We start from the raw sequence: 27,513 nt of genomic DNA, 5'->3' as shown, positions 1-27,513 counted from the left end.
CTGGAGGAGGAAATGACAACCCACTCCAGTATTCTTGCCTGGAAAATCCCATGGACAGAGGAGCCTGGCAGGCTACAGTTCATGAGGTCGTAAAAGAGTCGGACATGACTGAGCAGGAGCAGCTCAGCAGCTAAAGAAATGAGCCAGGAGCCTCCCCTGGAGGAGGACACGTGGATCCAGTAGAGGATCCGCTCTTTAAGGCAAGGAGTGGAGTGGCATGATGAGACTTCTCCTTGAGGAAGACAATTCTGGGCAGTGTGGAGGCTGAAGGGAGTGGGGCACACTGTCATAGACTGAAACTAATCAAGGAGAGCAGATGAACAATAGAATGGAAGGGAGAAGGGGAACCAGGCTGAAGAGTCATTTCTAGGGCAAAATTGAGCAGACTGGGGGAGGATGATGAATGATGGACATTTTGGACTTAAGAAGCTAAGGTATTCTCCTTCTTCCATCTGTTTTCCCATATTCCCTCATCTTCCCCAAAGGAACTGACTTCATTCTTCTCCATTTTTCTGTGCAACAAAAAGTAATGTACACAAGTCTCTGAGATCATCTTTAAGGTCAAATGCAGGCCTTACCCGGAGAAGGCAATGGCCTTCCAGTGTTCTTGCCTGGAGAATCCCAGGGACAGAGGAGCCTGGTGGGCTTCCGTCTATGGGGTCGCACAGAGTCTGACACGACTGATGTGACTTAGCAGCAGCAGCAGCAGCAGCAGGCCTTATCAGCTGCCACCTCCCACCTCCAGTTCTCCCACCCTTCTAAGCTCACCTTTCACCCTTTTCAAGCTTTAGCTGGTACATTTCTTTCGGACTCATGAATCATTTATGTCAAAGGGTCATGACCAGAAGGTAATGAGATCTATATTGCTATATATCTAAAGTGATTTTGGAACTGAAAGGCTGTGACTTGCATGGCATTACAGCTACTGTATTAAAAAAATACTAATGTAAAGACAACTTTCAGTTCAGTTCAGTCACTCAGTCGTGTCCGACTCTGCGATGTGGTGGACTGTAGCTCACCAGGCCTCCCTGTCCATCACCAACTCCCAGAGTTAACTCAAACTCATGTCCATTGAGTCAGTGATGCCATCCAACTATCTCATACTCTGTCATCCCTTTCTCTTCCTGCCTTCAATCTTTCCCAGGATCAGGGTCTTTTCAAATGAGTCAGCTCTTCACATCAGGTGGCCAAAGTATTGGAGTCTCAGCTTCAACATCAGTCCTTCCAGTGAATATTCAGGACTGATTTCCTTCAGGATGGACTGGTTGGATCTCCTTGCAGTCCAAGGGACTCTCAAGAGTGTTCTCCAACACCACAGTTCAAAAGCATCAATTCTTTGGCACTCAGCTTTCTTTATAGTCCAACTCTCACATCCATACATGACTACTGGAAAAACCATAGCCTTGACTAGATGGACCTTCATTGGCAAAGTAACATCTCTGCTTTTTAATATGCTGTCTAGGTTGGTCATAACTTTTCTTCCAAGGAGTAAGCATATTTTAATTTCATGGCTTCAGTCACCATCTGCAGTGATTTTGGAGCCCCCAAAATAAAGTCTGCTACTGTTTCCACTGCTTCTCCATCTATTTGCCATGTAGTAATGGGACCGGATGCCATGATCTTCGTTTTCTGAATGTTGAGCTTTAAGCCAACTTTTTCACTCTCCTCTTTCACTTTCATCAAGAGGCTCTTTAGCTCCTCTTCACTTTCTGCCATAAGAGTGGTGTCATCTGCATATCTGAGGTTATTGATATTTCTCCCAGCAATCTTGATTCCAGTTTGTGCTTCCTCCAGCACAGCGTTTCTCATGATGTACTCTGCATAGAAGTTAAATAAGCAGGGTGACAGTATACAGCCTTGACGTACTCCTTTTCCTATTTGGAGCCAGTCTGTTGTTCCATGTCCAGTTCTAACTGTTGCTTCCTGATCTGCATACAGATTTCTCAAGAGGCAGGTCGCGTGGTCTGGTATTCCCATCTCTTTCAGAATTTTCCACAGTTTATTGTGATCCACAATAAACTTTGACTTTAGCATAGTCAATAAAGCAGCAATAGATGTTTTTCTGGAACTCTCTTGCTTTTTCGATGATCCAACGGTTGTTGGCAATTTGATCTCTGGTTCCTCCGCCTTTTCTAAATCCAGCTTGAACATTTGGAAGTTCATGGTTCACATACTGTTGAAGCCTGGCTTGGAGAATTTTGAGCATTACTTTACTAGCCTGTAAATTAAGTGTAATTGTGTGGTAGTTTGAGCATTCTTTGGCATTGCCTTTCTTTGGGATTGGAATGAAAACTGACATTTTCCAGTCCTGTGGCCCACTGCTGAGTTTTCCAAATTTGCTGGCACATTGAGTGCAGCACTTTCACAGCATCATCTTTCAGGATTTGAAATAGCTCAACTGGAATGCCATCACCTCCACTAGCTTTGTTTGTAGTGATGCTTCCTAAGGCCCACTTGACTTCACATTCCAGGATGTCTGGCTCTAGGTGAGTGATCACACCTTCGTGATTATCTGGGTCATGAAGATCTTTTTTGTACAGTTCTTCTGTGTATTCTTGCCACCTCTTCTTAATAGTGTCTGCTTCTGTTAGGTCCATACCATTTCTGTCTTTTACTGAGCCCATCTTTGCATGACATGTTCCCTTTAGGAGGATATTAAAGAAGGCCAGAAAGAATGAAAGAGTTATACCATATAATGGTGGTGGGAAAAACCATCATTTTATAAAGACATCATTTCTCCTCATATTGTCTGTAAGTTTAATGCCATATCAAAATGACACTTTTTTGGAAGGGAACCGAATTTTAAACATAATAAAAAGAATTAACTTTCAAGTGTAGTGAGGAAAATTCTGAAAAGCTGGAGTAGAGTGGGCATTTATCTTACCAGTTTATTACGTTATGATAATGAAAATAGTATTATGGGTGCAATCATAATATATGTAGCAGTGAAACAGAATAGTGTCCAGATACAGACCCATGTAGGGGGGCTTCCTCCATTGCTCAGGGGTAAAGAATCCGCCTGCAGTGCAGGGACTCAGGTTGGATCCTTGGGTGGGGAAGATCCCCTGGAGGAGAGCATGGCAATCTACTCCAGTATTCTTGCTGGGAAAATTCCATGGACAGAGGAGCCTGGCTGGCTGTGGTCCCTGGGATCACAAAGAGTGCACGACTGGAAGGACTGAAGCGACTGAGCATGCACACACAGTCTAACGTGGTGTTACTTCAAGCCCATGGAGAACTAATGGCAGATTCACTAGATAGAGTTGGGACAATTGGCTATCCATTTAGAGAAAAAAGTTATATACTTCGCATACCTTAAAGTAAATTCTAAGCAGCTTAAGGCCTAAATGCACGGAATGAAAATAAACTCTGTATTTATGTGTTTGTGCGTAGGCTAATATTAGGCAAGTATGCCCATTACTGGGGTAAAGACTTAGGTGGAGGGTTCAGTTCAGTTCGGTTCAGTCGCTCAGTCGTGTCAGACTCTTTGCGACCCCATGAACCACAGCACGCCAGGCCTCCTTGTCCATCATCAACTCCTGGAGTCCACCCAAACCCATGTCCATCGAGTCGGTGATGCCATCCAATCATCTAATCCTCTGTCGTCCCCTTCTCCTCCTGCCCTCAATCTTTCCCAGCATCAGAGTCTTTTCAAATGAGTCAGTTCTTTGCATCAGGTGGCCAAAGTGGTCCACTGGAGAAGGGAATGGCACACCACTTCAGTATTCTTGCCTTGAGAACCCCATGAACAGTATGAAAATGTGGAGGGTGAGTTCCTTTTTTTTAACTTTATGCCCTCTTTGTTTGAATTTGTTTTGCAAGGCGAGTGTATTGTATCATTTCTCTCGTTGTAAATGTAATTAACAATGTCTATGATTTCAGACAAGGAGACTAGTTCCTTAGGTAGCAGTGATGTCTGGATGGAAAGTGTCCAGAAGCTCTGTTACATTAAAGGTTAGCTTTTGGATTCTGGCGCCTTTAGTCCTGACCACGTGTTCTTTAAGCCCCACGGGGCCCGCCCCCAGCCGGTCCTTGACCCGGCCCATTCGCCCTGCCTTGAGTCCGGGCACTTCCACGCCGCGCATGCTCACTCTCAGCAGGTGCGCGGAGTCCAATGCGCAGGACCAGGGCCCCCCTCCTCACGACCCGTCCCCTCGAGACATCCGTCGCGGTGTGATTGCGTCATCGCGCCACGCCACCACTAGAGCCCAGTGGAAGATGGCGGCAGCCGTTCTCAGCGGGCCCTCTGCGGGTTCCGCGGCTGCGGTTCCGTGCGGGGCCGGCGGTCTCTCGTCGGTGGGCTCCGGTCCCCGTCTCCGCCTGATGCTGCTGGAGAGCGTGTCGGGGTTGCTGCAGCCGCGAACGGGGTCCGCTGTTGCTCCCGTGCATCCCCCAGCCCGCTCGGCCCCACATTTGCCGGGGCTCATGTGCTTATTGCGGCTACATGGGACGGTGGGCGGGGCCCAGGTGAGTCTGTAGCCCGCAGGCCTGCGGCCCTGTTGGTAGGTTGGCTCAGCTTGTTTTGCGCCGGGGTCTTATTGCCCTGTAGCTGCATGCAGTGGCGGGTAGAGGGAAGGAGAGCTGCAGTCAGAAGGCGGATCTAGGTATCTGGACGAGATTCACTCACTTCTTTATCAGCCGTGAGTAGAAGAAACTCAAGGAAGAGGAAGGACCTTGTTTTCTCTGTTGCTAGGCTATCGGTAGACGCTTATGAATGGGTTCGATCCCAGGCCCGCTCACGTACCAGATGTATGATCTTTAGCTTCTTTTTCCTTCGGCAGTATCTGTTTTGGGGATTGTTTCGACTGAGTGAATGGATGTATTCAGCAAATATTTACTGAGCTCTTACTGAGGGCCATATCCTGGGCGCTCCAGTTATAGATGCGATGGCGATGAAACACTGTGAGAACTGTATAGCCCTCTAATCTAATCTGGAACACCGAGAGATTTTTCTGAGGTACCAGAGTTTAAGCTGAGATCCGCAAGGATGTGTAGGGGTTTGGTAGGGGAAGAAAATGGAAGAGGCAGTTCGGTCAGCGTAAAGCTTCCGTGGGAAGGTCCTCTGGTAGGAACTGAAAAGAAGGGCGTGGTGCTTGGGGTTAGAAATGGAGAGGAAGAGAGTGGGTGCGATGAGGTAGGTAGGCTGAGGACAAGTCATGCAGCACTTTGTAGACTAGCTTAGAAGGGTTCTTTGGATTGTACAGAGTAGAATCTAACATCCATTCAGTCCTGTAAGCTTGAAACCCAGATGTCATTCTAGACACTTTCGTCTTGCTCACACGCCTCTTTATGCAGTCTGTTAAGTCCTTTTGATTTTATCCTTTATGTAGCTTTCCATATCCTTTCCATATTTTTCCCATTGCCCCCATACTGGCTTAAACCCCCGTTATCTGACCGAGATACTAATAAGACGTAACTGTCTAACCTATGATAGGTTCACTTTTAATATTATCTGCTGTGCTTCATCTTTCTCCCCCTTACCTTCCCCCAAATTCTACCCATCCTTTAAGACCCAGGTACATGAGGTCTTCTTTGTCCCACATATGTTACTTGGACCTTCCCAGCTCTGTGCTTCCTTCCACGAAGAGGGTTGTCACAGCCTGCTGGGTGTTTCAATAATCTTTGAAATAATAATAATTAGCCCCAAATTTATCAGCGATGACCTCATTTATTTATATTAACATTAGTCCTCTTTGAGGGCAACAGGACTGTGCCTCTGGTAGCTCAGCCCTGTGATTCATGTGGTTCCTAAGTGTTCCTGAAATATTATCATCTCTTCTGCCTGTAAATGTGTGATTTCCTTCATCATCTCTTTCAAGTCTTCCCCTTCTCTCTCAGAGTGAGCTACATGAACTTAATGTCTTGCTTATATTCTTTTAAGTGTCTGAAGTCTAGAAACATTGATTTTTAATTGAAGTATAGTTGATTTACAATGTATCAATTTATGCTGTACAGCAGAGTGACTCAGTTACATATACATACTTTTTTATATTCTTTTCCATTATGATTTATCCCAGAATGTTGAATATGGTTTCCCATGCTACACAGTGGTGGGTGGTGAGTTAGTCACCTAGTCGTGTCTGACTCTTTGCCACCCCACGAACTGTAGCCCCTCAGGCTCCTCTATCCATGGGATTCTCCAGGCAAGAATACTGGAGTGGATTGCCAGTCCCTTCTCCAGAGGATCTTCCTGACCCAGGGATCGAACCCAGGTCTCCTGCATTGCAGGTGGATTCTTTACCATCTGAGCTACAGGGACCTTGTCTATCCAGCTTATATGTAATAGTTTGCATCTACTAGTCCCAAACTCCTGGCCCATCCCTTCCCTACCCTCCGTTCCCTTAGAAGTGCTTTGAGTGAAGAAGCTAAGGGTGTTGTTGAACACCGCTTTATTATTGCCTGTATTATATTTTGGGGTATATCTTGCCTTGAATTTTTTACCCTTGTGTTGTGTTATATTGCATTCTCATTACGGGGAACCATGTGGTGGGTTTCCTTCACTTCCCTGTAGATTTTCATTCAACAGACATTTACTGTTAATGTAGCTACTTATCCAGGTAGATAAGTAAGATACTGTTGTTTTCCTTGGAGAATTTCTAGTTGAGATGAGAATTGAGGGTAAGTAAATAGGCCTGGAGCTTGAGAGACAAAGAGATCCATTGATTGACTCGTCCGTCTAAGCTTAAATCACCAACTTTGCTTTCCCACAGGTACTGTAAACTCAGTAGTTCCAGAATGGAACTAACCTTAGAACAGTTCACAGTTTCTGGTTTGCGTCCTAGCAACTGGTCTCCTAACTGGTCTTGCTCTGTCTTGCTCTTTTAATCCATTTCCCACAGCTGATCCTGTTTCTTGCCTCTTAAAATCTTTAAGCACCTGGACTTTCCTGACTCTGCCTTTGCACTTACTGTCCTCTGCTTTGAAACCTTCCCTGAGCTGCTGCTCCATTCCCCACCCCCCACATCTTTTCAACTTAATGTTTGTCACTGCCTTTGGGAAACCTTTCCAAACTACCTATGATTGGCTATTCTTTATTACACCATATTGAAATTATATATTCATTTTTCATATACATTTAGTACCCACACAGCTGGGCTTTGATTTGTTTTTGTGGTGGTTTTTTTTTTTTTTAATTTTATATCGACAGATGAATGGATAAAGAAGTTGTACATAGGCACAATGGAGTATTATTCAGCCATAAAAAGGAACGCATTTGAGTCAATTCTAATGAGGTGGATGAACCTAAAACCTATTATAATAGGGTGAAGTAAGTCAGAAAGAGAAAAATATTGCATTCTAATGCATATATATGGAATCTAGAAAAATGGTACTGAAGAATTTATTTACAAGGCAGCAATGGAGAAGCAAACAGAGAAGAGACTTATGGACCTGAGGGAGGGAAGGGGAAGGAGAGATGTATGGAAACTTACATTACCATATGTAAAATAGATAGCCAAGGGGGAATTTGCCGCAAGGCTCTGGAAACTCAACCCAGGCTCCGGGTCAACCTAGAGGAGTGGGGTGGGGAGGGAGATGGGAGGGAGTGTCACTCACTGTTACCTCTTGACTGTTTCACTCCCTTGTCAGCTTTTCTTACAAAGTTCAAAAGGGACGGGATATATGTAATGCCTACGGCTGATTCATGTTGAGATTTGACAGAAAACAAAATTCTGTAAAGCAGTTGTCCTTCAATTAAAAAATAAATTAATTTAAAAAACAATTTATGGAAAATTTCTGATGACACAAAAACAGAGAAAACGGTATTTTAAAAACTTAATTATTTTTGGCTTCACTGGGTCTTCTCTGGGTCTTTGTTGCTGCGTTCGTGCTTTCTCTAGCTATGGGAAACAGACTACTCTCTGGTTGTGATGAGCAGGCTTCTTTTATTGAGGAGCATGGGCTCTAGAGCTCACGGGCTTTAGTAGTTGTGGCACACGGGCTTAGTTGCCCTGTGGCTCGTCGGGGCATGTGAAATCTTGCCGGAGCAGGGATCAAACCCATGTCCCCTGCATTGATTGGCAGATTCTTAACCACTGGACCACCACAGAAGTTCAAGAAAATTGTATCTTGAACCACCCCTACCTTTGCTGTCTCTGTCACCCAGATCTAACAGCGAACATTTTGCTCATCTTGTTTCATTCTCACTTTCCCAGCTCTGCCTCCAACCTCCCCTTCCCTTGGAGCATTTTAAAGCACATCCTACATCTCACTTCCCTTACAATTGCACAGACTTCAAAGGATAGAGTGTCTGGTTCCACCTTGTATCCCTGGGCTTTTGTATTGTCCCATTCTCTAGCCAGTAGCCAATGATCTTTTTAAAAATATCACCAAGATTACAGCATTGTCCTGCTTAAAACCATGCAGTTACTTATTGCACCAAGTCTCTTGACCTCCTTTCACATGACTCCTGGCCTGCCTTCACTAGACTCCAGCCACTGAGGCCGACCTTATTTCTGCAGCAGCTGAGGCCACGGCTCCTCACATCCTTCACCCTGCTGGGAATCTCCTGGGGAAGTGAGTTGCGTGTTTAGGTCCCAGCTTCCCTGTCACCATTTCAGAGAAGTCATTCCTGAGCACCGGACATACGGTGGTCCTTCTTATTTCCATCATTTTCTGTCACATTGTTCTGTTTTGATTGTTTTGTGGTGTTTATCACTATTTTAGATAATCTATTATCTGCCGTGCTCTCTCTTCTCGCCCTGTTTAAACTCCCTTGTACTTATGTCCTCGCCCTTCTCCCTTCATTGTACTTGCCTGGCAACACCCCGACTGTGTTAAATCCAACTCTGTTTATTTGGTGCCTGCACCTGCACAGCTCAGTGTAGCTGAAAAAGAGCACGTATCCTGATTGGCTGGTCTCATTTAAATTCAAGGCCACCATCATCTCAAGTAAACTCTTGCTGTTGTCTAGCAGTCCTGTTACAGTTCTTTCCTCTGCAGCCTCTGATGACTTCTCTCCATCCTCACACTTAGGTGATGATGTCACTTTCTGTTTCACTGAGAAAAGAACAGCGGGATGGGAATTTGCATAGGTGCTGCCACCACGTCTCTGCCAGCTTACCGATGTCTGTGCCCTGTGCTCGGCTGTCCCTGCCGTTATTAGGGGTGAGCTGGTCCATGCCCGTACTAAGGCCAGGCCTCTGCTTGTACACGACGTCTATCCCCTCTCCACTTAGGCAAGTTCACTTCTTCATCATCAGCTTTTCCCTTTGTTAGGTTGTTTTCATCAGCGTATAGCTCAAAACTACTTTTAAAAAAGTCCCCCTCCAGCTCATGCCCCATTTCTCTACTTCTCTTTATGGCAAAACTCCTCAGAGGAGTTGTTTGTACTTGTACGTTCTCCCATTCTTTTCTTTAAAAAAAAATTGCTTTGAAAATGACTTGCGATTTATAGAGAATTTGAAGGAATATACACGTCAACCAGATTCCTTGAATGTCAACATTTTAAATGCATGTTTGTTTTATCATTCTCTGTGCATATTTTTTTCTAGGACCATAAAGGAGGAAGTTGGAGATTGGATGCCCTTCTATTTCCTTAAAAACAACATTCCCTTACCTGACCACATTCCATCATGAAACTCAGAAAATCAACGTTGATACAATCTTATTCCAGTTTTTTCAGTTGTGCTAAAAGTGTCCTTTATAGTAAGAGAAACATTTCTTATGATTTTAACATTTAGAATTTTAGTTGTTTTATAGGATGTCCCTCAGGTTGGTTCGTCTGCTGTTTTCTGATGATTTTTGGCAGGAATACTGCAGAAATGATATGTGACATTCCTGTTATATTTTATCAGGCAGCACATAATGTCTTTGTCCCATTACTGGTGGTGTTAACTTTGATCATGGTTTAAGGTGATAGTTGTCATGTATCTTCATTATGAAGTTATGATTTATTCCTTTGGGAAGATTATATATTTTTGTGTCTTGTTACCCTTTCACCCACTTGTCCATTAAAGGTAGTTGCTCCCTTTAATGGACAACTACCCTTTAATACTACAACTACTTTGTTGCTCCCCCCACCAAACACCTCTCTGCCCTTCGGCCCTGCTGCTGCTGCTAAGTGGCTTCAGTCGTGTCTGACTCTGTGCGACCCCATAGACAGCAGCCCACCAGGCTCTACCATCCCTGGGATTCTCCAGGCAAGAATACTGGAGAGGGTTGCCATTTCCTTCTCCAGTGCGTGAAAGTGAAGTCACTCAGTTGTGTCCAACTCTTCGTGACCCCATGGACTGCAGCCTACCAGGCTCCTCCACCCATGGGATTTTCCAGATAAGAGTACTGGGGTGGGTTGCTATTGCCTTCTCTGGCCCTTCAGCCCTAGGCAACTGCAACTCTACTTTTTTTTTTTCTATAGAAACCTATAGAAAAGGCCTACTCTGACCATTTCATAGACGTGAATCATAGAACATGTGGCTTTTGGGGTCTGACTTCTTTCCATTAGCATAATGTTTTTAAGGTTCATTCCGGTCTCAGAACTTCATTCCTTTTTATGACCAAGTAATATTCCATTGTGTTGATATACTTCATTTTGTTTATCCAATCATGGTTGATGGACATTTGGGTTTTTTCCATTTTCTGGCTGTTATGAGTAATGCTGCTGTGAATGTTCATGAACGAGTTCTTAAAAAAAAAATTATTTATTTATTTATTTATTTTTGGCTGTGCTAGGTCTTTGCTGTGTGGGCTTTCTTTTTAGTTGCAGAAAGCAGGGGCTACTCTTGAGTTACGGTGTGCAGGCTTCTTGCAGGGGTTTCTTTTGTTGCAGAGCACAGGCTCTAGGGTGGGTGGGCTTCGGTAGTCGCTGTTTCTGGGCTTTAAAACGCAGGCTCAATACTTTTGGCACATGGGCTTAGTTGTTCAGAGGCATGTGCGATCTTCCTGGATCAGGGATTGAACCTGTGTCCCCTGCACTGGCAGGTGGTTTCTTTACCACTGAGCCACCAGGGAAGCCCCATGTATGAGTTCTGATGAGAATATATGTTTTCGTTTCTCTTGGGCATATACTTCAGAGTGGAATTGTTGGGTCATACGTAAAAGATGTTTAACCTTTGAGGAGCTGCTTGACTGTTTTCTGAAGTGGCTACACCATTTTCTATTCCCATCAGTGCTTGTGAGTATATCAGTACATCTTGCTCTCAACTTTCCTCTACTCAGGTGGCCTCCTGACAACAGGCCCCAGTCCTGCGCCACATGAAGCGCCGTCTGCCTGCCCTACTCCAGGCTTTCCTTTCCTTCCTCAGTCAACTTTATTTTCCTCTTAGCACCAAGCACCATCCAACGTGCTTTTTCTTTGGTCACTTGTTGATTTTCTGCGTCCTCTAACTAGAATATAAGCTCACTAGCACCTCAAGCAATGTCTCACATAAAATAGGTAAATAAATATTGTTAAGTGAATCAACACTTGCCCTTCATGAGAACCAGGGACATTGTTTCTTTTACTCAGCTCTGGATTCCTTCATCTGACTCAGTGTATAAGATGTGTTTGTTGAAAGAATGAAGATAACGGTTAGGAAGATAGCAGGCCCTCAGAGGAGGCTGGCCCTTCAGAGGGTGGAGAGGTTACCTGTGGGGGCCCTGAAGAGGGGACCTCTTTCAGGGCTCCCAGAATGTGCGGGAAGGAGGTTCCGGCTGACTTGTCTGTGTGGGCATTAGCGGCTTGAAGGAAGCCAGACCAGGAGGAGGATTTGGAGTGAAGGAGTGAGGGGTTGTGAGTTCCTTGTCCAGTCAGCGTGCATTTAGGGATGCCCCTTTGTGCTCAGCACTGTCCCAGGAGACACAGGAGTAGGAGCCTGTCTTTGAAATCTGGCTGACGGACTGAGTCAGACTGACTAGCCCTCTGCGTAGCCCTGATTTGCTGGGTGGGCGGTGGGAGCAGCCTGGTGAGATGTGACTTGAGGAAAGCCCATGGGACAGGCTGCTGTGTGGCCCCTCCTGAAAATAGGGCAGAGGCTGAAGGTGTCGAGGGCAATGGTCTCGGGGCCTCACTGGAGGTGTGACTTAGAACAGGCTCTGGAAGGGCCGGGGCAGGGACTGGCTTAGAGAAATCCTGTGTCTTTAGCATCCTGTTCCTGACTGTTTTCTTTCCTCCAGAACCTTTCTGCTGTTGGGGCGTTGGTGGGTCTCAGTAATGCTCGTCTCGGTTCTATCAAAACTCGGTAAGTCTCTAGCCATGTTTTTTCTCCAGGGGACATGTTTCTTTAGAAAGAGGGCCATCCATCTGTCCATCCATCATCACCACCCCGTGGAGCCAGGAGGTTTCTCCATGCCCAGGGTGGAGAGTTTGATTCTTTTCACGAGCTCACTTGTGTTGAACCCCACCTATGGCGGCTTCCAAGAGTCCCTTGCCTGCCTTCTGTCCCCTTCTTCCCTTGCTGCCCATGCCTCACTCCAGGTCCTCGAGTATCTTGGGAATGAGAAGCTGCTGTGGATCTGGAGTCAGGTTTCACTCTGGCCAGTGAGAGTAAGAGGGCGTTGACTGGCTTTCTCTGCAGTCTAGCCACCTCTCCTGTGCCGTCACTCACCTCTGTCTTACCAGGTTTGAGGGCCTGTGTCTGCTGTCGCTGCTGGTCGGGGAGAGCCCCACGGAGATGTTCCAGCAACACTGTGTCTCCTGGCTTCGCAGCATCCAGCAGGTCTTGCAGGTGAGTCCACCGCCTGCCACTCCCCACCTCCGCCCCAGCCACGCCCTGGTCTCCATTCAGACACAGCTTGACATCTTTGTAGGGGAGACTTTGAGTTCTGAGGGCAGTTTCTTTCTAGCAGGATAAGCTACAAATAGATACATGCTTTTAAAGATTTTGTTATTTTTATCCACTGGGTTATTTTTATTCACCTGACCTTACACACACTCACTGTGACCTCTGACTGTTTCACTTCCTTGTGAGCTCTTCTAATGAGTGACATCTCTGAAGCTCCTTTCTCCAGGTGTTGGATTTTTAGAATTTATTTGTTCAAATTATTTTTGTTTTTTTGGCTGTGCACCCTGTGGCTCATGGGAATCTTAGTTCCCCAGGCAGGGACTGAACCCACACCCTCGGCGGTGAAAGCTCAGAGTCCTAAACACTGGACTGCCAGAGAATTCCCCAATTTTTTTTTCTACTTCTCTCTCCCTCTTTTTTTAAAAATTAATTAATTTATTTTAATTGGAGGCTAATTACTTTACAGTATTGTGGTGTTTTTTGCCATATGTCGACATGAATCAGCCATGAATCTCTTCCTCTTTTCCCATATGTCGACATGAATCAGCCATGAATCTCTTCCTCTTTTAAGATTTAAATTTGTTTCTATTTTTACATCCTTTGATGACATCCCCACTTAGTTCTTCCACAAGTGTGTTCTGGGCACACATGGCAGGCTGTGTGCGGAGTTCTAGAGAGATGGTAGGGAGATGCATTTGGACCCTGCTTTCATGGTGTTTAGAGTCTCTTGCAGGGTTTGGGAAACTTTGTAGGTGTTTCCAGATAAATGTCATAGGTTTTACAAACCATATATGGTTTCTGGTTGGGTTTTTTTTTTTTTTTTTGGCTGTGCTGTGAGATCTTAGTTCCCTGACCCGGGGTCAAATCTGAGCCCCCTACAGTGGAAGTGAGGAGTCTTTCCACTGGACAGCCAGAAATTCCCATGGTTTCTGTTGCTGAGTGTTTCTTTGCTGGTTTGTTTTACAACCCTTTAAAAAATGTAATAACCATTCTTAGCCTGTGGGCTGTGCAAAAACAGGCACCCACAGACCAGAGTTTGCCGACCTGTGTTCTAGTGGAAGAGAATAATTATACAATGAGTGTGAAGAACTAAACTGTGGTAGGTGCTCTGGAGGTAAAGAAAAAATATAGTTCTCTGAAAGCTTGTTAATGAGAGACTCTGAGCCAGACCAGGGTGGTGTGCATGTAGCGATCAGGGTCAGTGGTTCAGGGAGGGCTTTTCTGCTCTGATGAGTAGGAGTACATTGGGCTGAGAAAGCTTTCGAAGTGTTCTACGTTGTGCAAAAGCCTTGAGCGAAAAGGCGTTTGACTCATTTGAAGAATTGTGAGCAAGTGGGTGTGGCAGGGGTTGCTGAGATGCAACTCCGGACGTAGGTAGATGGGGCCTAGGCCGTGGGTGGTGGTGCAGGCATATTAAGAAGCTCCGCGTTTATTTTTGGAACAGCAGGGATTCATGGAAGGTTTTGAGCAGGGGGAAGGAGGTGGTATTGGTGGTGGTAGTGATGTGAGCAAATTTTCATTTGGAAACGCGACTCTGGCCACTGTGTGGAGACAGGATTAGAACTGACCCAGAATGGCAGCAGAAAGCGGAGCAGTGAACACTGAAGCCAGATTGCCCTGGGGTGAGCAGTGAGCAGGAAAAGGCATGGGATTGGGGAAGATGAGACAGTCCTGTCAAGACATCTGGGTTCACTGGTAGGGCAGGGAAGCTCGGTAACACCTGAAATCAGGCACATGGAGTACGGGCTCAGGCGAGGATTTTCAGGGTGGGAGAGATGTTTAGGATGGGAGCAGGCACAAATGCCAGCAGGAGGAATCCTTTTCAGGGGGCTGGAGACAGGGGCTAGTTAACAGTGTGAGGTGGTTCTGAGAGGAAAGGGTGGGGAGGATTTTCCTCAAATGGAGGACTGAGATGGAGTTTTCACTTTGGTGGTGGGAAGCTAAGAGAGTTCCCGTCTTTGGGCTGCAGGCTTCTCTGAAATCGTAGGTCAGGTTACACAGAAGTCATGGTGCCGGAGAAGAGCTGAGCAGCAGAGGGAGCTAACCAGTGAGAGACGCAGTAGGAGTGCCAGATGGTGTTGAGGCCCATTTGTGGCTGGTAGACCCACCGAGTCTGACTTCTCACAAGGATTCTTGTTTGTTTCATTGACATGTGGCCACTGGGCTAGCAGGAAGTAATGCGCTGAACGCTTTTTCCTTAGGTATATATTAATTTGTTAGGAAAAGTCCTCAGACTTCAAACCATTTGTCCTGCATGAGTTCAGGGTAGGTTTGAGCCAGCCACATGTAAGCTTAGTGAGATCGGTGGCTCTGTTGTGGCTGAGACTTTGGGCTGGGAAGTGCTCCTCTCCATCCTAGCAGGGGATTGCAGTGTGGGAGCAGCAAGAAACTCTTGAGATTGTTTAGTGAGATCGTTACTCCCCCGCCCCCTGCCGAATATTCCTAGGACCGCGACACCACAGTACTAAAGTGTGCACACACATCCTTTCTCTGGATGATTGTGCGACTTGGTTGCTCCGTGTTGCTGATACACTCCGTCCCCAGGGGATTTGATAGGAATGGGGCGGTTGCTGTGGAGTTTGTCGGAAGCTGCATGTTGTCATGCGGGTCGCTCCTCCTCCTCTTGGTGACCTTGAGGGCTAGGTGGGAGCATGGGCTGTTGTGCTGTTTAGTCCCAGGACCCGCCCCCTACCATGGAGCTGGCTGTGACCGTGCTGAAGGACCTACTCCGCTACGCGGCCCAGCTTCCTGCAGTCTTCCGGGACATCTCCATGAACCACCTCCCCGGCCTCCTCACCTCCCTGCTGGGCCTCAGACCGGAGGTGAGCCGCCTCTCAGCTCCCTTGACTCTGGGCCCCTCCAGTGCTTGCTCTCATTCACGCCCACTGGATTAGAGAACTTGATGGGAAGTGATTGGGGAATGGGATTGAAGAAGTGAGAAGAGGGAGGGGTGAAAAAAAGTGTAAGGAGACCCTGAGGGGTGGTGGGGTGGAGATGGATGGGTTCTGGGGGCGCTGGGCTCTTCCTGACCATCTGTTCTTCCCATAGTGCGAGCTCTCCGCGCTGGAAGGAATGAAGGCATGTATGACCCATTTTCCTCGAGCCTGCGGGTCTCTCAAAGTAAGTGTTCATAGAAACTCCCCTTCCTACCAACACGGTCTCTATCTTACTTCAGGTTCCACCGTTGAGACTTATAAGCATCTGTCTCCACAGCTCTAATTCATTTTCTAATGATTTCATTCATTCATTTTAGGCTGTGCTGGGTCTTCATTGCTGTGCACAGGCTTCTCATTGCAGTGGCTTCTCTTGCTGTGGAGCACGGGCTGTAGGGTGTTTGGTCTTCAGTAGCTGTGGCACGTGGGCTCAGTAGTTTGGGCTCCCAGGTTCTGAGAACAGACAGGCCTAGCCATTCCGTGGCATGTGGAGTCCTCCCAGTGTAGGGATCAAACCTGTGTCTCTTGCATTGGCAGGCAGATTCTGCACCACTGAGCCACCAGGGAAGCCCTCACCTCGTAGCTTTAAACGCATTCTCATTAACTCTCACAGGTGAAGACACCGAAATTAGATGACTTGCCTGAGGTATGAGGCCAGCTCAGGCTCTCCTCGGTCTCCTCTCTGCACCTCTCGGGCGCTCTGCCCGTTTTTCTACCGTCCTGGTTACTCTGTTCCCAACACTCTGTAACTGCCTCCAGGAAGCCTTCCTGCCTTATATTTTCCCTCTGTTAGCCTACCCAGTGCTTTCCTCTCCTGTTCCTGACCAGTCTCCCTCTGTCTCTTCCCCGCCTGGTCCCCTGGGCTGTGTTGGCCGTGTGAGGGGCGCTGAGCAGCAGGGCCGCACTCGGTCAAATAGGCAGGGTGGACGTGGGTCAGGGCGGGAAGAAGGAGGCCAGTGAAAGAATTAGAGTTTTATTTTTAAGGAGATAACAAAAACAAATGGTCATCCGATTTGGCCAAAGCAGTAACAGTTAAAGGGCCTCTGGAATTGGTACACTTGTCTGCAGAATAATTCTGATGGCAACTCGTACCTAAGAACAAATAGGCGTTCCTCTCCTGATTAAACACTCTCTCTTGCTTTGGTATACTCAGCATTGCTTGCCAAACCACTGGGTTATCTCAGATGGAAGCACAGGTCTGTGGAGAACTGGAATTAGTGGCAAATTAATAATATTTTTGTGTAATTCATGTGATTAATCACAGTAATTTGTATTACTATACTCGGTATTGCTAGTTAAGGGGGAGTTTGCCATTCAGCTTTTCTTGAAAGTCAAATCACATAGTTCTATGACCAAGTCAAAAAAGTAAAAAGAAACAGAAAGGGGACTGGTACCCACTACGTGCCAGGCTGTCTGCTGTGTGTCTGCCATGTGTCATCTCATTTTACAGTAATTCTGTGGAGTTGCTGTCACCAAATGAAACAGGAGACGGGCCCAGAATGGTTTGACTAACCCAAGCCTATGTATCTGTAGTTGTCAAACCAGGGTGTGAGCAGGAATTGCTTGCCCTTCAAGCCTGTTTTTTTTTTCACCAAACTGAGCTCCACAGGTGGTTTTAAGAATGTGGACAGGATTGGCAGCTAGGCTTCTACACTGATGGCAGCTCTGCTCCATCATTGGTGGCATGGGAAGGATTGTGAGCGTGTCACGGGCACCTGTGCTATGGTCTGGGAGTGTCCTTACTGAGGCTTTACTAACTGGTTACTTGCAGTATTTGAAAAGCCCCAGAGCACATGGTATTTCTCAGGGAACGTGGGGTCATATCCTTATTGATGTTTTGTTTTCACAGGAATGCCACTCCTGGCAGATGATAGAATCTTTGGTTAGCAGGGCAGGACTTTGTCAAGGCATTTGGAGTAACTCAGGGATTTTACTGAATTTGTTCTGTTTTTTCACTAGAGTTTACTAAGTTTAGTAAAAACTGCCCATCTTCTAAAACTGTAAATTAATTTCTCAAATTACACAGGCTACCTCTGTGTCTTTGACTCTTACTGGTGACAGTTTGTGAGATTTTACTGCATAAGCCTGTTTCTGTTGAGCTTGGTTTGGGGTTATCTGTGTTTCCCTGCTGGAGAAGGAAATAGCAACCCACTCCAGTCTTCTTGCCTGGAGAATCCCAAGGACAGAGGAGCCTGGTGGGCTGCTGTCCGTGGGGTCGCACACGGCTGAAGCAACTTAGCAGCAGCATCAGTGTCTCTCTGCATCCCCCCCAGAAAGTGGAAGGAGAACTGAGTGTTACCTGTGGGATCAGGATTCGAGTAATCAGACTAGACTGTCTGTGAGTCCTCTGCTTGTTGTTGTTTGAGTCACTCAGTCGTGTCTGACTCTTTTGCAGCCTGTGGACTGTAGCCTACCAGGCTCCTCTGTCCATATGTTTTCTAGGCAAGAATACTGGAGTGGGTTTCCATTTCATTCTCCAAGGGATCTCCCTGACCCAGGGATCAAACCCAAGTTTCCTGCCTTGGCAGATGGATTATTTACCACTGAGCCACCGGGGAAGCTAGGGGCTTTAATTTTCATTGTGAGTGGTCAGGAGAAGTGATCTAGAACTCACAGCCTCTTGTCAGATGGCATTTTTGAAGGCATGGCCTTTTGAGTGCCCTCTGCAAACCGAGCAACAGAACTCACGCAGTTGCAGCGTGTGTACGCCTGTACTTCTCTGAAGACACAGCATCGTCTGGAGAATGCCCTCTGGTAGGAGTTTGGCTTTTGTTGCCAGTGTGGCAGACACAAGTCTGTCATGCACAGATGCACCAGGGGCAGTTTGTACTGGAACATCTTGCAGACCAGTGCTTGGGAAGTGGATAGCTAGAGTGTGTATCTGCTCTCTGTTCCACCCCCTAGAAGCTCCCAGGGCAGCTGCCGTCTCCAAGTTCAGGACTCCTCCCAAATGAGGCATCTCAGCATTCTGGGTCCATGAAGTCAGTCTGTCCAGGCTTCACCTCTCCTCCTCCTCAACACATTGATTATTTGTTCTGGAATGAGTGGGAAAACTCACCCCCGTCTTGAGGGACACCAGGACGTACCATGTACGCACACATGCTTTCGTTCCTGGTGAAATGTCCCAAGTGAGTCATTATTTTGGTTTGCATTGCAGGTCATTTCAGGTGGAACTGTGTGATCAGGGCTGTGTCCCTGCACTCTGCTTGACCGCAGTCACATAAGCAGACCTCTGTTGGCCTCAGCAACCTGGCTTCCTGGGTCTCAGGGAAAGCGTAAGCAGGAAGTTGGTCCAAAGGGCTGAGCGCCAGTGTGGATAAGGCTTTGGCGACTCTAAGAAATAACATCCCTGGAGAAGCTGGTCAGGAGCCCAGAGGGTGGTTGCTGCTTTTGGTTTGAAGTGTTCAGAGCCCTGCCCCACTAGATGTGAAAGTGCTGTCCTGGTTGTTTTAGGCCTTCTACCCTGGGATCAGCCATCACAGTGCTGTCTCTCTCCCACTGAGAGTCCTGCTGTGGACCCTGGGAAACCAGGGCAGCAGCAGGGAGGGAGCCCTGGAGGGTGGCTCCTGATTCACTCTGCTGGGCTCTGCACCTGCTTTCCCTTGCTGTCTGCCTTGTTTTCTGGAAGTTGACTTTTGACCCCGGTGGGGCCCATACACACTCGCCTGGGATTTAAGGCCCAGCCTGCTTCTCCACGGGCCCCATGGGAGACCGTCGCTCTCCTTACTATGTTGGTTCCTCCGTCTCCTTACCTGGCTCCTCCAGTTTCTCCCCAGCCCGGCTCAGTCCTGCCTCCCAGCTCAGTCCCTCCAGAGCCACCCTCTTTGGTTCCAGGTCATGATTTTTCACACATTTGTCTTCCTGTTACACCCACTGAAGGTGGAAATCTTTTTCTGCTTCAGTGTTCTTTTTGTGCCATGGATCTCTTCTCCGGGTGTTTTTCAATTAGGAAAATACATGGAATTGCAGGGAAAGTGTGGTAGAATGCACATCTTTGTTAACATATCAAGTAACAGAATCCAGCAGCAGGTCTGATGAGTCCTGAAGTCTCATGATAGTGGTGCCCGTGAGTGAGGTGCCTGTCGACAGCTGTAGTGTTAAGTGACATGGAATGATCTCTGCTGGTGACAAAGGGATGCTAATACTACTGTGGCTTTTTGTCTCCATTTCTAATTGAAAGAAAAATTTACATTTTATTTACAGGCAAGTGAAAATGATTTTTTAAAAAAACTTCCCGTCCATGTTCACAGGTCCCTTTGATTCTGCCCCCAGATAAGTGGGGCCCCAGTTACATGTTGCCTCATGGGTGCTGCCCGGCAGCAGGCGGGTCCTGGTGACTGACTGATCAGTCACTGCTCTCAGCTCACTGCGCCTGTCTTGCTGGTCTACCTTCCCTTCTCTGTTGACTTCGTGCTACTCTCACCGCTCCCAGCCGGGGCCCGGTGCTCCTGGTCTGAGCTGGCAGGCAGCTGGGGTTGGAGGCGCCTGCTGTTCAGTGCTGTGTCCTTTTGGCTTGAGGGTGCTGTCACTCTGCAAACATTGGAGGAGGGCCCCCGTGGTCTGTGGGACACAGCCCCAGAGCAGGGAGGCTGAGGACAGGGGCGTCTGCCCCTAGGCACAGCACCCCTGAGGGTGCACTGCTTCCTCGTCTGCAGGAAAGAGAAGGGCCTGAGATCCTGGGCCTGGACCCTGCTGCTGGGATGGCTGGGGCTCTGTCTCTGGCCCTGGAAGCTGACTCCCCAGCCTCCTGCTCTCTCTCCCCATGATCCAGGGCAAGCTGGCCTCGTTTTTCCTCTCGCGGGTGGATGCCTTGAGCCCTCAACTCCAGCAGGTAAGGAGAAGGAGGGAGACAGCGGGGAGCCTGGGGTCTGAGCTGGTGCTTCCCCCCACCTCTGTTTTCTATTGCCACTTTTCTCTGCGGTCTCATTCCCCTCCCTGTCAATGCGCAGTACACACCAGTAGGGGTTTCTGCCTCCCGGTCTCCATCTGTGTCTTTCTGCCTCTTCCATTGCATCTCCCTTCCGAGCGCACTGACCTCTGTCTTCCTGGACGCTGGTGGGGTTGGGATCCACAGCTGGGCTGATGGCCACCTGATCGGGTGCCCCCTCTCTCCGGCAGTTGGCCTGCGAGTGTTACTCCCGGCTGCCGTCTCTGGGGGCCGGCTTCTCCCAGGGCCTGAAGCACACGGACAGCTGGGAGCAGGAGCTGCGCAGCCTGCTGGCCTCTCTGCACAGCCTGCTCGGGGGCCTATACGAGGGCGCGGAAGCGGGTAGGGCCCGCCCGGCTGACGCTCTGGGGCAGGGGGTGAGGGGGCCCCGGGGGGCAGTGAGGGGACCAGGGGACTGGTCCAGAGAAGTGCGGCCGCTGATTTCTAGGCAAAAGGCAGTAGGTAGAATATGGGTGGGTCTTCCACCTGAATGGATGCAGGGCTGAAGAGTAAAGGTGGCTGTGTCTGTCTAGCGCCCATGCAGTATGAGAGCCCTGGGGCAGAAACATTGCTGTCCCCCTCAGAAGACGCAGACGCCCACACCCTTCTCCGGCTTCGGCAGAGGTTTTCAGGGCTGGCCCGCTGCCTGGGGCTCATGCTCAGGTGAGTGAGGGAGTGAGGAGGGAGGCGGAGAACCGTACTGGGGACCCCGCACTGAGGGTCTTCCTGCTTGATCCTCTCCAGCTCCGAGTTCGGGGCACCCGTGTCTGTCCCCGTGCAGGACATCTTGGATCTTATCTGCCGGACCCTCAGCGTCAGCGCCAAGAATGTTGTGAGTGGAGCCGGCCCTGCTGGCGGCCCCTTCCCGGGACCCTTGGCGGCTGGGCAGGCAGGCAGGGGCTCCCACAGCGCGTGGTCCTGACCCGTCCAGCTGCTCTTAGGCCTGCGCTCCTGCCCCCTGCCTGCCAGTGTGGATGGGCTCCCGTGCTGCGGGAGCGCTTGGAGCAGGTGCTTCCCCAGCCGACAGTGAGTTGGGCGTCCACTCAGTCACTGCCGAGGGGTTCGGCCTCCTTCGCCGCTCTGTTAGGGCGGTGGTTTCACCCTGTCGGGGGAGCTGGGCCGGGGCGGCTTCCTTCCTTGCGTGTATGTAGGCTTTCGCCTCCACCCTCTCCCCACTTCCAGACTCCCAATCTCACTCTCTTCCCCCACTCCTTAGTGGCTGGTTTTTTCGCACAGAGTCTGCTGGGAGATGGTCCCCTGCGGTTGCTGCTGCTGCCCTCTCTCCACCTTGAAGCCCTGGACCTGCTCTCAGCGCTCATCCTCGCGTGAGTGGGGTGAGAGGAAGTGGTGCAGGCTTTGGGACGTGCTGGGAGCGGGGGTCACCGTTCTGTCTTCGCCCCCAGGTGTGGAGCACGGCTCTTGCGCTTCGGGGCCCTGATCAGCCGCCTGCTTCCCCAGGTCCTCAGTGCCTGGAGCATTGGGAGGGAGAACCTCGGACCGGGCCAGGAGAGGCCCTACAGGTGACCGTCCAGGAAGGAGGGGGTGGTGGTGGTGACTTGGTGCTGCCGGGCTGGGAATGGGGACGTGGCCTCCCTCTCAAAGGCACCCTCTGCGCTCCCTGCAGCACCGTGCGGACCAAGGTGTACGCCGTCCTGGAGCTCTGGGTGCAGGTGTGCGGGGCCTCAGCGGGGGTGCTGCAGGGGGGCGCCTCGGGGGAAGCCCTGCTCTCCCACCTGCTCAGCGACATCTCCCCGCCGGCAGACGCCCTCAGGGTGAGAGAGGCCTCCCAGCACCCCTGGTCCTCACCCGATCCAGCCTCCCGACCGTTCTGCCTTCCTGCTGGCTGGTGTGTGATCTGTGTTCCCTCCCCTGCCAGCTGCGCAGCCCCCGGGGGAGCCCTGACGCGGGTTTGCAGACCGGGAAGCCCAGTGCTCCCAAAAAGCTGAAGCTGGACGTGGGGGAGGCCATCGCTCCGCCCAGCCACCGGAAAGGGGACAGCAATGCCAACAGCGACGTGTGTGCAGCTGCACTGAGAGGTGGGTGAGGCCTGTGCCCTGCACCTCGGGCCTGGGAGGGTCTGGGGACACCTGGAGGGACCGGGTGTCCTGGTGGAGGGGGTAGGAGACACGCAGAGCTGGCTAAGAGCCTGCCGAGGGGCTGCACTCCCCCTAGGGCTGCAGGTGGGGCCTTGTCCTGCTGTTGGACGGGGTGCTGGTGTTGACCCACCCCTCCGGGTCTCAGGCGTCGTCTTTGCACATCCTTTGTCCATGGTGAGTGCTCGTGTGTCCTGGAGGGCAGGGGAGGAAGAGGATGAGACCCCTGCCCTGCAGAGCTTGCACGCCCCAGGCCCACTGCTGGAAGCAGAAGTGACTTTCCATTGGGGGCCACGTGTGCACTGCCCACCAGCCTCCTGTGTGGGGCAGCATCAGTGCTCCCGTGTATAAACGCACGTTTATAATGTATCTCCATCTGAATTACATAACGTTCACAGCTTTGTGTAGTAGAGGTCCACTCATGAGCCCCATTTTATAGTTGAGAAAACAGGAGTCACGTGACTTGCCCGAGGTGGGCCGCCCATCCTGTCAGCCTCTCACACTCATCTCCTTCCCCAGGCCTCAGCCGGACCATCCTGATGTGTGGGCCTCTCATCAAGGAGGAGACTCACAGGGTGAGGGGAGCCTGGTCCCCACTGGAAGGGGTACTGGTGGGGGTTCATTTGGACCTGGGCGCAGGCCCTGGAGGACGGGCGGGTCGTCTGGTGGTGTCTCCAGGTGTGTGCTCTGTCCTTCCAGCGACTGCACGAGCTGGTGCTCCCCCTGGTCATGGGTGTTCAGCAGGGTGAGGCGCTCGGCAGCTCCCCGTACACCAGCTCCCACTGCCGCCGGGAGCTCTACCGCCTGCTGCTGGCCCTGCTGCTGGCTCCCTCTCCTCGCTGCCCGCCGCCCCTCGCCTGTGCGCTACGGGCCTTCTCCATGGGCCAGCAGGAGGACAGCCTGGAGGTAACTGCCGCATGGGCCGCATGTCCACCGCTGTGTGCCCCGCCCAGTACCATGACAGCCTGTGTCCTGATCCTTTCTCGCCCCTTCTTCCCCCAGGTCTCCTCTTTCTGCTCAGAAGCGCTGGTGACCTGTGCGGCTCTGACCCACCCCCGAGTTCCTCCCTTGCAGTCTGTGGGCCCCACCTGCCCTGCCCCAGCCCCAGTCCCGCCTCCCGAGGCTCCAGCTCCCTTCAGGGCTCCAGCCTTCCATGCCCCGGGCCCCCTGCCCTCAGCGGGCCCCATGCCTTCTGCAGGCCCCATGCCCCCAGCGGGCTCCTTGCCCGCTGCACGCCCTGGACCTCCAGCCACAGCCAACCACTTGGGCCTGTCTGTGCCAGGCCTGGTGTCTGTACCCCCCCGGCTCCTTCCTGGCCCTGAAAACCACCGGGCAGGCTCCAGTGAGGACCCTGTCCTGGCCCCTAGTGGCAGTCCCCCACCTACCGTCCCCCCAGATGAGACTTTTGGGGGGCGAGTGCCCAGACCAGCCTTTGTCCACTATGACAAGGAGGAGGCGTCAGACGTGGAAATCTCCTTGGAGAGCGACTCTGATGACAGCGTGGTAATTGTGCCTGAGGGGCTGCCGCCCCCGCCCCCCTCAGGCACCACGCCCCCTCCAGTAGCCCCTGCTGGGCCACCTGCAGCTTCCCCTCCTGTGCCAGCCAAGGATGAGCCAGAAGAGCTGCCTGCAGCCCCGGGGCCGCTCCCGCCCCCTCCCCCGCCTCCCGTTCCTGGCCCAGTGACGCTGCCGCCACCCCAGCTGGTGCCGGAAGGGACGCCTGGTGGGGGAGGCCCCCCAGCCCTGGAAGAAGACCTGACGGTCATTAACATCAACAGCAGTGATGAAGAGGAGGAGGAAGAGGAGGAGGAGGAGGAGGAAGACGAAGAGGAGGACGAGGAGGAGGATTTTGAGGAGGACGAGGAGGAAGAGTACTTTGAGGAGGAGGAAGAGGAGGAAGAAGAGTTTGAGGAGGAGTTTGAGGAGGAGGAAGGTGAGCTGGAGGATGAGGAGGACGAGGAGGAAGACGAGGAGCTGGAAGAGCTGGAAGAGGTGGAGTTCGGCCCGGCAGGCGGGGAGGTGGAAGGAGGAGGGCCTGCGCCCCCGAGCCTGCCTCCGGCGCTGCCACCTACCGAGTCGCCCAAGGGGCCTCCAGAGCCAGGACTGGAACCCGGGCTGCTGTTGGAAGTGGAGGAGCCGGGGACCGAGGAGGCACCTGGGCCTGAGATGGCCCCCATGCTGGCCCCTGAGGTGCTCCCCTGCCAGGGGGAGGTGGAGAGGGAAGGGGGGAGCCCCTCTGCAGGGCCACCGCCTCAGGAGCTCGTGGAGGAGGAGCCCTCTGGGCCACCAGCCCTGCTGGAAGAGGGGGCTGAGGGCGGGGGTGACAAGCTATCACCCCCCCCAGAGGCGTCTGCGGAGGAAGAGACGGAGGTGGAGGCGGCAGCTCTCCCCCCGGAAAAGGTGAGGGGGCCCAGCGGGGAGGAGGGGCGGGAGCGACACGCATCCTGACCTGGTCTGTGACTGTGACTGTTCTGAACTTTTTGTTTGTCCCTGGAAGGAGCAGGGTGACACTGCTGCCATGCTGGCCGACTTCATTGACTGCCCCCCGGACGACGAGAAGCCGCCCCCTGCCTCAGAGCCTGACTCCTAGCCCGCCCCTCCTCCCCCTCTTCTTTTCCAATAAATTCACATCCTTCGATAGCAAGGCTGCTTCTGCCTTTTGCCACCATGCTGTCCCCAGGCAGAAGCCCAGGTGTCTGCTGGGTTTGGCCTGTACCCACAGTGTTTCCCAGGCGTCCTGTGAGCCCCGCTCTCCATAGAGGAGCCACTGACCTACAGGGGTTGCTCTGCAAGCCAGTGTCACAAGTTGAGCGCATTGGCCCGCTGCTCCCGCTACACTAAGCGTGTGCTCGGTTGCCTGGAGAAGCAAGCAGCCCTGCTTCTGTTAGTCTGGGGGGTGCTGTGATGGGATGTATGGGACTGAGTATCCTAGTGAGTGAACCTGTTATAGCACACACACTGCCTTGGTCTAAAAGAGCAGGCTGAGTGATAGAAGTTTAGAAAGTTATGATAAGGTACAGAGTTTAGTCAGGGACTCCTGTGAATTGGAACCTGGGGCATCCTAAATTAACAGGGGCATCCACCATGGGTGTGGATGATGCATTCTAGGGCTGGTCCTTGCAGTGACAGTACCCCTGGCAGGAATCTGACAAACTCACTGTCGGCCTTCCTACCTGCTCTTGAGGTTTGGACGTTTCCCAGCCAGGATCTGATCCCTTTGAGCATTGGGAGACTACAGATCCTAGGACTTGGGGTGCCTATGTGAGCATCAATGCAGCGGTGTGTATGTGAGACGGTTTTGAGGCTTAGGGGCTTGAGGTAGGTGCTTCGTGGGTTTTTTCAGTCTGTGAACATAAGTGCCTTGGAAGTGCAGAAAACGGAGTGACTTCCTAGCTGCATGTATCCTGAACAGCCTCTCTGAAAAGTGACATCTGAGCTAATTTGTGGAAGATTAAGTAGATGTTTAAAAAATATTCATGCCCCCCCTCCCTTAACCCCCCAGAAGGGAGGAGATATGATGGCATAGAAGGCCTGGAGCTCACTTCCTTTCATGAAAACAACAAAATTACTGCTCACTGTTGAACAACCATTGACAAACTTAAAAACAATGCTGTATATGCAAAGAAGAAAACAAGATGGTGGGTGGGGTGCTTTCGTGACACCAAATCTCATGTATGCCGGGTGGATGACCCACAAACTGGAAGATAATTATATATCTCAGACCCACAGGAGAGTTCTGAGCCCCATGTCAGGCTCCCCAGCCTGGGGGTCTGGTATTGTGAGGAGGAGCCCCCAGAGCATTTGGCTTTGAAGGCCAGCAGGGCTTGAGTGCAGGAGCTGCACGGGACTTGGGGAGCACACAAGTTCTCACGTGCACTGCAACCCAGGACACAGGCTGTAACTCCATAGGAGCCTGGGCAAGACCTACCTGTGGGTCTTGGAGGATCTCCTGGGGAGATGGGGGTCGGCTGTGGCTCACTGTGGGGACAAGGACATGGGTAGCGGAGGCCCTAGGGACGTTCATTGATGGGAGCTCTCAGGATCAATGGAAAAGGATAGAAAGCCTGGAAATAAACCCACACACCTATAGTCAGTTAATCTATGACAATGGAAGCAAGAATATACAATGGAGAAACAGTTCTCTTTAAAAAGTGGTGCTGGGAAGACTGGACAGCTAGATGTCAAAGAATGAAACTAGAACATTAATGTCACACACTAAAATGGATTAAAGACCTAAATGTAACATCGGATACTGTAAAACGGGAACCTCCAGGATCTAGTGCCTGATGATCTGAGGTGGAGCCAATATAATAATAGTAGAAATAAAGTGCACAATAAACGTAATATGCTTGAATCATTCTGAAACCGCTCCCCACCCCCAGTCCGTGGAAAAACTGTCTTCCACAAAACTGGTCCCTGGTGCCAAAAGGTTGGGGGCCACTGCTGTGAAACTGAGAAAAGCAGAAGCAGAACAATCTTTGACATAAATCACAGCAAGATCTTTTTGGATCTGCCTCCTAGAGTAATGAAAATAGAAACCAATGGGACCCAATGAAACTTAAAAGCTTTTGCACGGCAAAGGAAATCATAAACAGAAAACGCTTGCCATGGGAGAAAATATTTGCAAACGAAACAACTGACAAAGGATAAATCTTCACAATACTCAAACAACAATGTAGCTCAATATCAAAAACAAAAAACCCCAAACCAACCCAATCAAAAAATGGGCAGAGGATCTAAACAGACATTTCTCCCAGGGAGACATACAGATGGCCAAGAGGTACGTGAAAGTAATGTCTTGCCACATTTGTTACATTCTGAATTCCTGTGTGTATTTGGGTCTGTTTCTTGACCTTGTGTTC

At 50.4% G+C, this 27,513-nt stretch overlaps 1 protein-coding gene across 11 annotated transcripts in view; it reads left to right on the top strand.

Annotated features, from left to right (window-relative positions):
* Nucleotides 1–25,295, top strand: part of PELP1 (proline, glutamate and leucine rich protein 1) — a 48,349-nt gene extending 23,054 nt beyond the window's left edge. For 9 of the 11 annotated variants that reach the window (XM_040243590.1, XM_040243584.1, XM_040243588.1 and 6 more), the window contains 16 exons: nucleotides 12,091–12,155; nucleotides 12,536–12,641; nucleotides 15,371–15,520; nucleotides 15,747–15,818; nucleotides 20,403–20,462; nucleotides 20,750–20,900; nucleotides 21,092–21,221; nucleotides 21,303–21,390; nucleotides 21,795–21,883; nucleotides 21,962–22,078; nucleotides 22,183–22,330; nucleotides 22,435–22,594; nucleotides 23,171–23,226; nucleotides 23,351–23,557; nucleotides 23,654–25,051; nucleotides 25,149–25,289. In XM_040243590.1, coding sequence (XP_040099524.1) covers nucleotides 12,588–12,641; nucleotides 15,371–15,520; nucleotides 15,747–15,818; nucleotides 20,403–20,462; nucleotides 20,750–20,900; nucleotides 21,092–21,221; nucleotides 21,303–21,390; nucleotides 21,795–21,883; nucleotides 21,962–22,078; nucleotides 22,183–22,330; nucleotides 22,435–22,594; nucleotides 23,171–23,226; nucleotides 23,351–23,557; nucleotides 23,654–25,051; nucleotides 25,149–25,241 — 2,973 coding nt within the window. In that variant the 5' untranslated portion in view covers nucleotides 12,091–12,155; nucleotides 12,536–12,587 and the 3' untranslated portion in view covers nucleotides 25,242–25,289. Of the gene's footprint in view, nucleotides 1–4,200; nucleotides 4,468–12,090; nucleotides 12,156–12,535; nucleotides 12,642–15,370; nucleotides 15,521–15,746; nucleotides 15,819–20,402; nucleotides 20,463–20,749; nucleotides 20,901–21,091; nucleotides 21,222–21,302; nucleotides 21,391–21,794; nucleotides 21,884–21,961; nucleotides 22,079–22,182; nucleotides 22,331–22,434; nucleotides 22,595–23,170; nucleotides 23,227–23,350; nucleotides 23,558–23,653; nucleotides 25,052–25,148 lie in introns of those variants that run through there. The other 2 variants (XM_040243581.1, XM_040243580.1) reach the window with 2 other exon arrangements.
* Nucleotides 25,296–27,513: the final 2,218 nt, after the last annotated feature.

This window comes from Oryx dammah, unplaced genomic scaffold, assembly GCF_014754425.2.
Source record: "Oryx dammah isolate SB20612 unplaced genomic scaffold, SCBI_Odam_1.1 HiC_scaffold_8, whole genome shotgun sequence".
Lineage (NCBI taxonomy): Eukaryota > Metazoa > Chordata > Mammalia > Artiodactyla > Bovidae > Oryx > Oryx dammah.
Note: the sequence above shows the minus strand (reverse complement) of the source record. Positions and strands in the feature narration are given on the sequence as shown.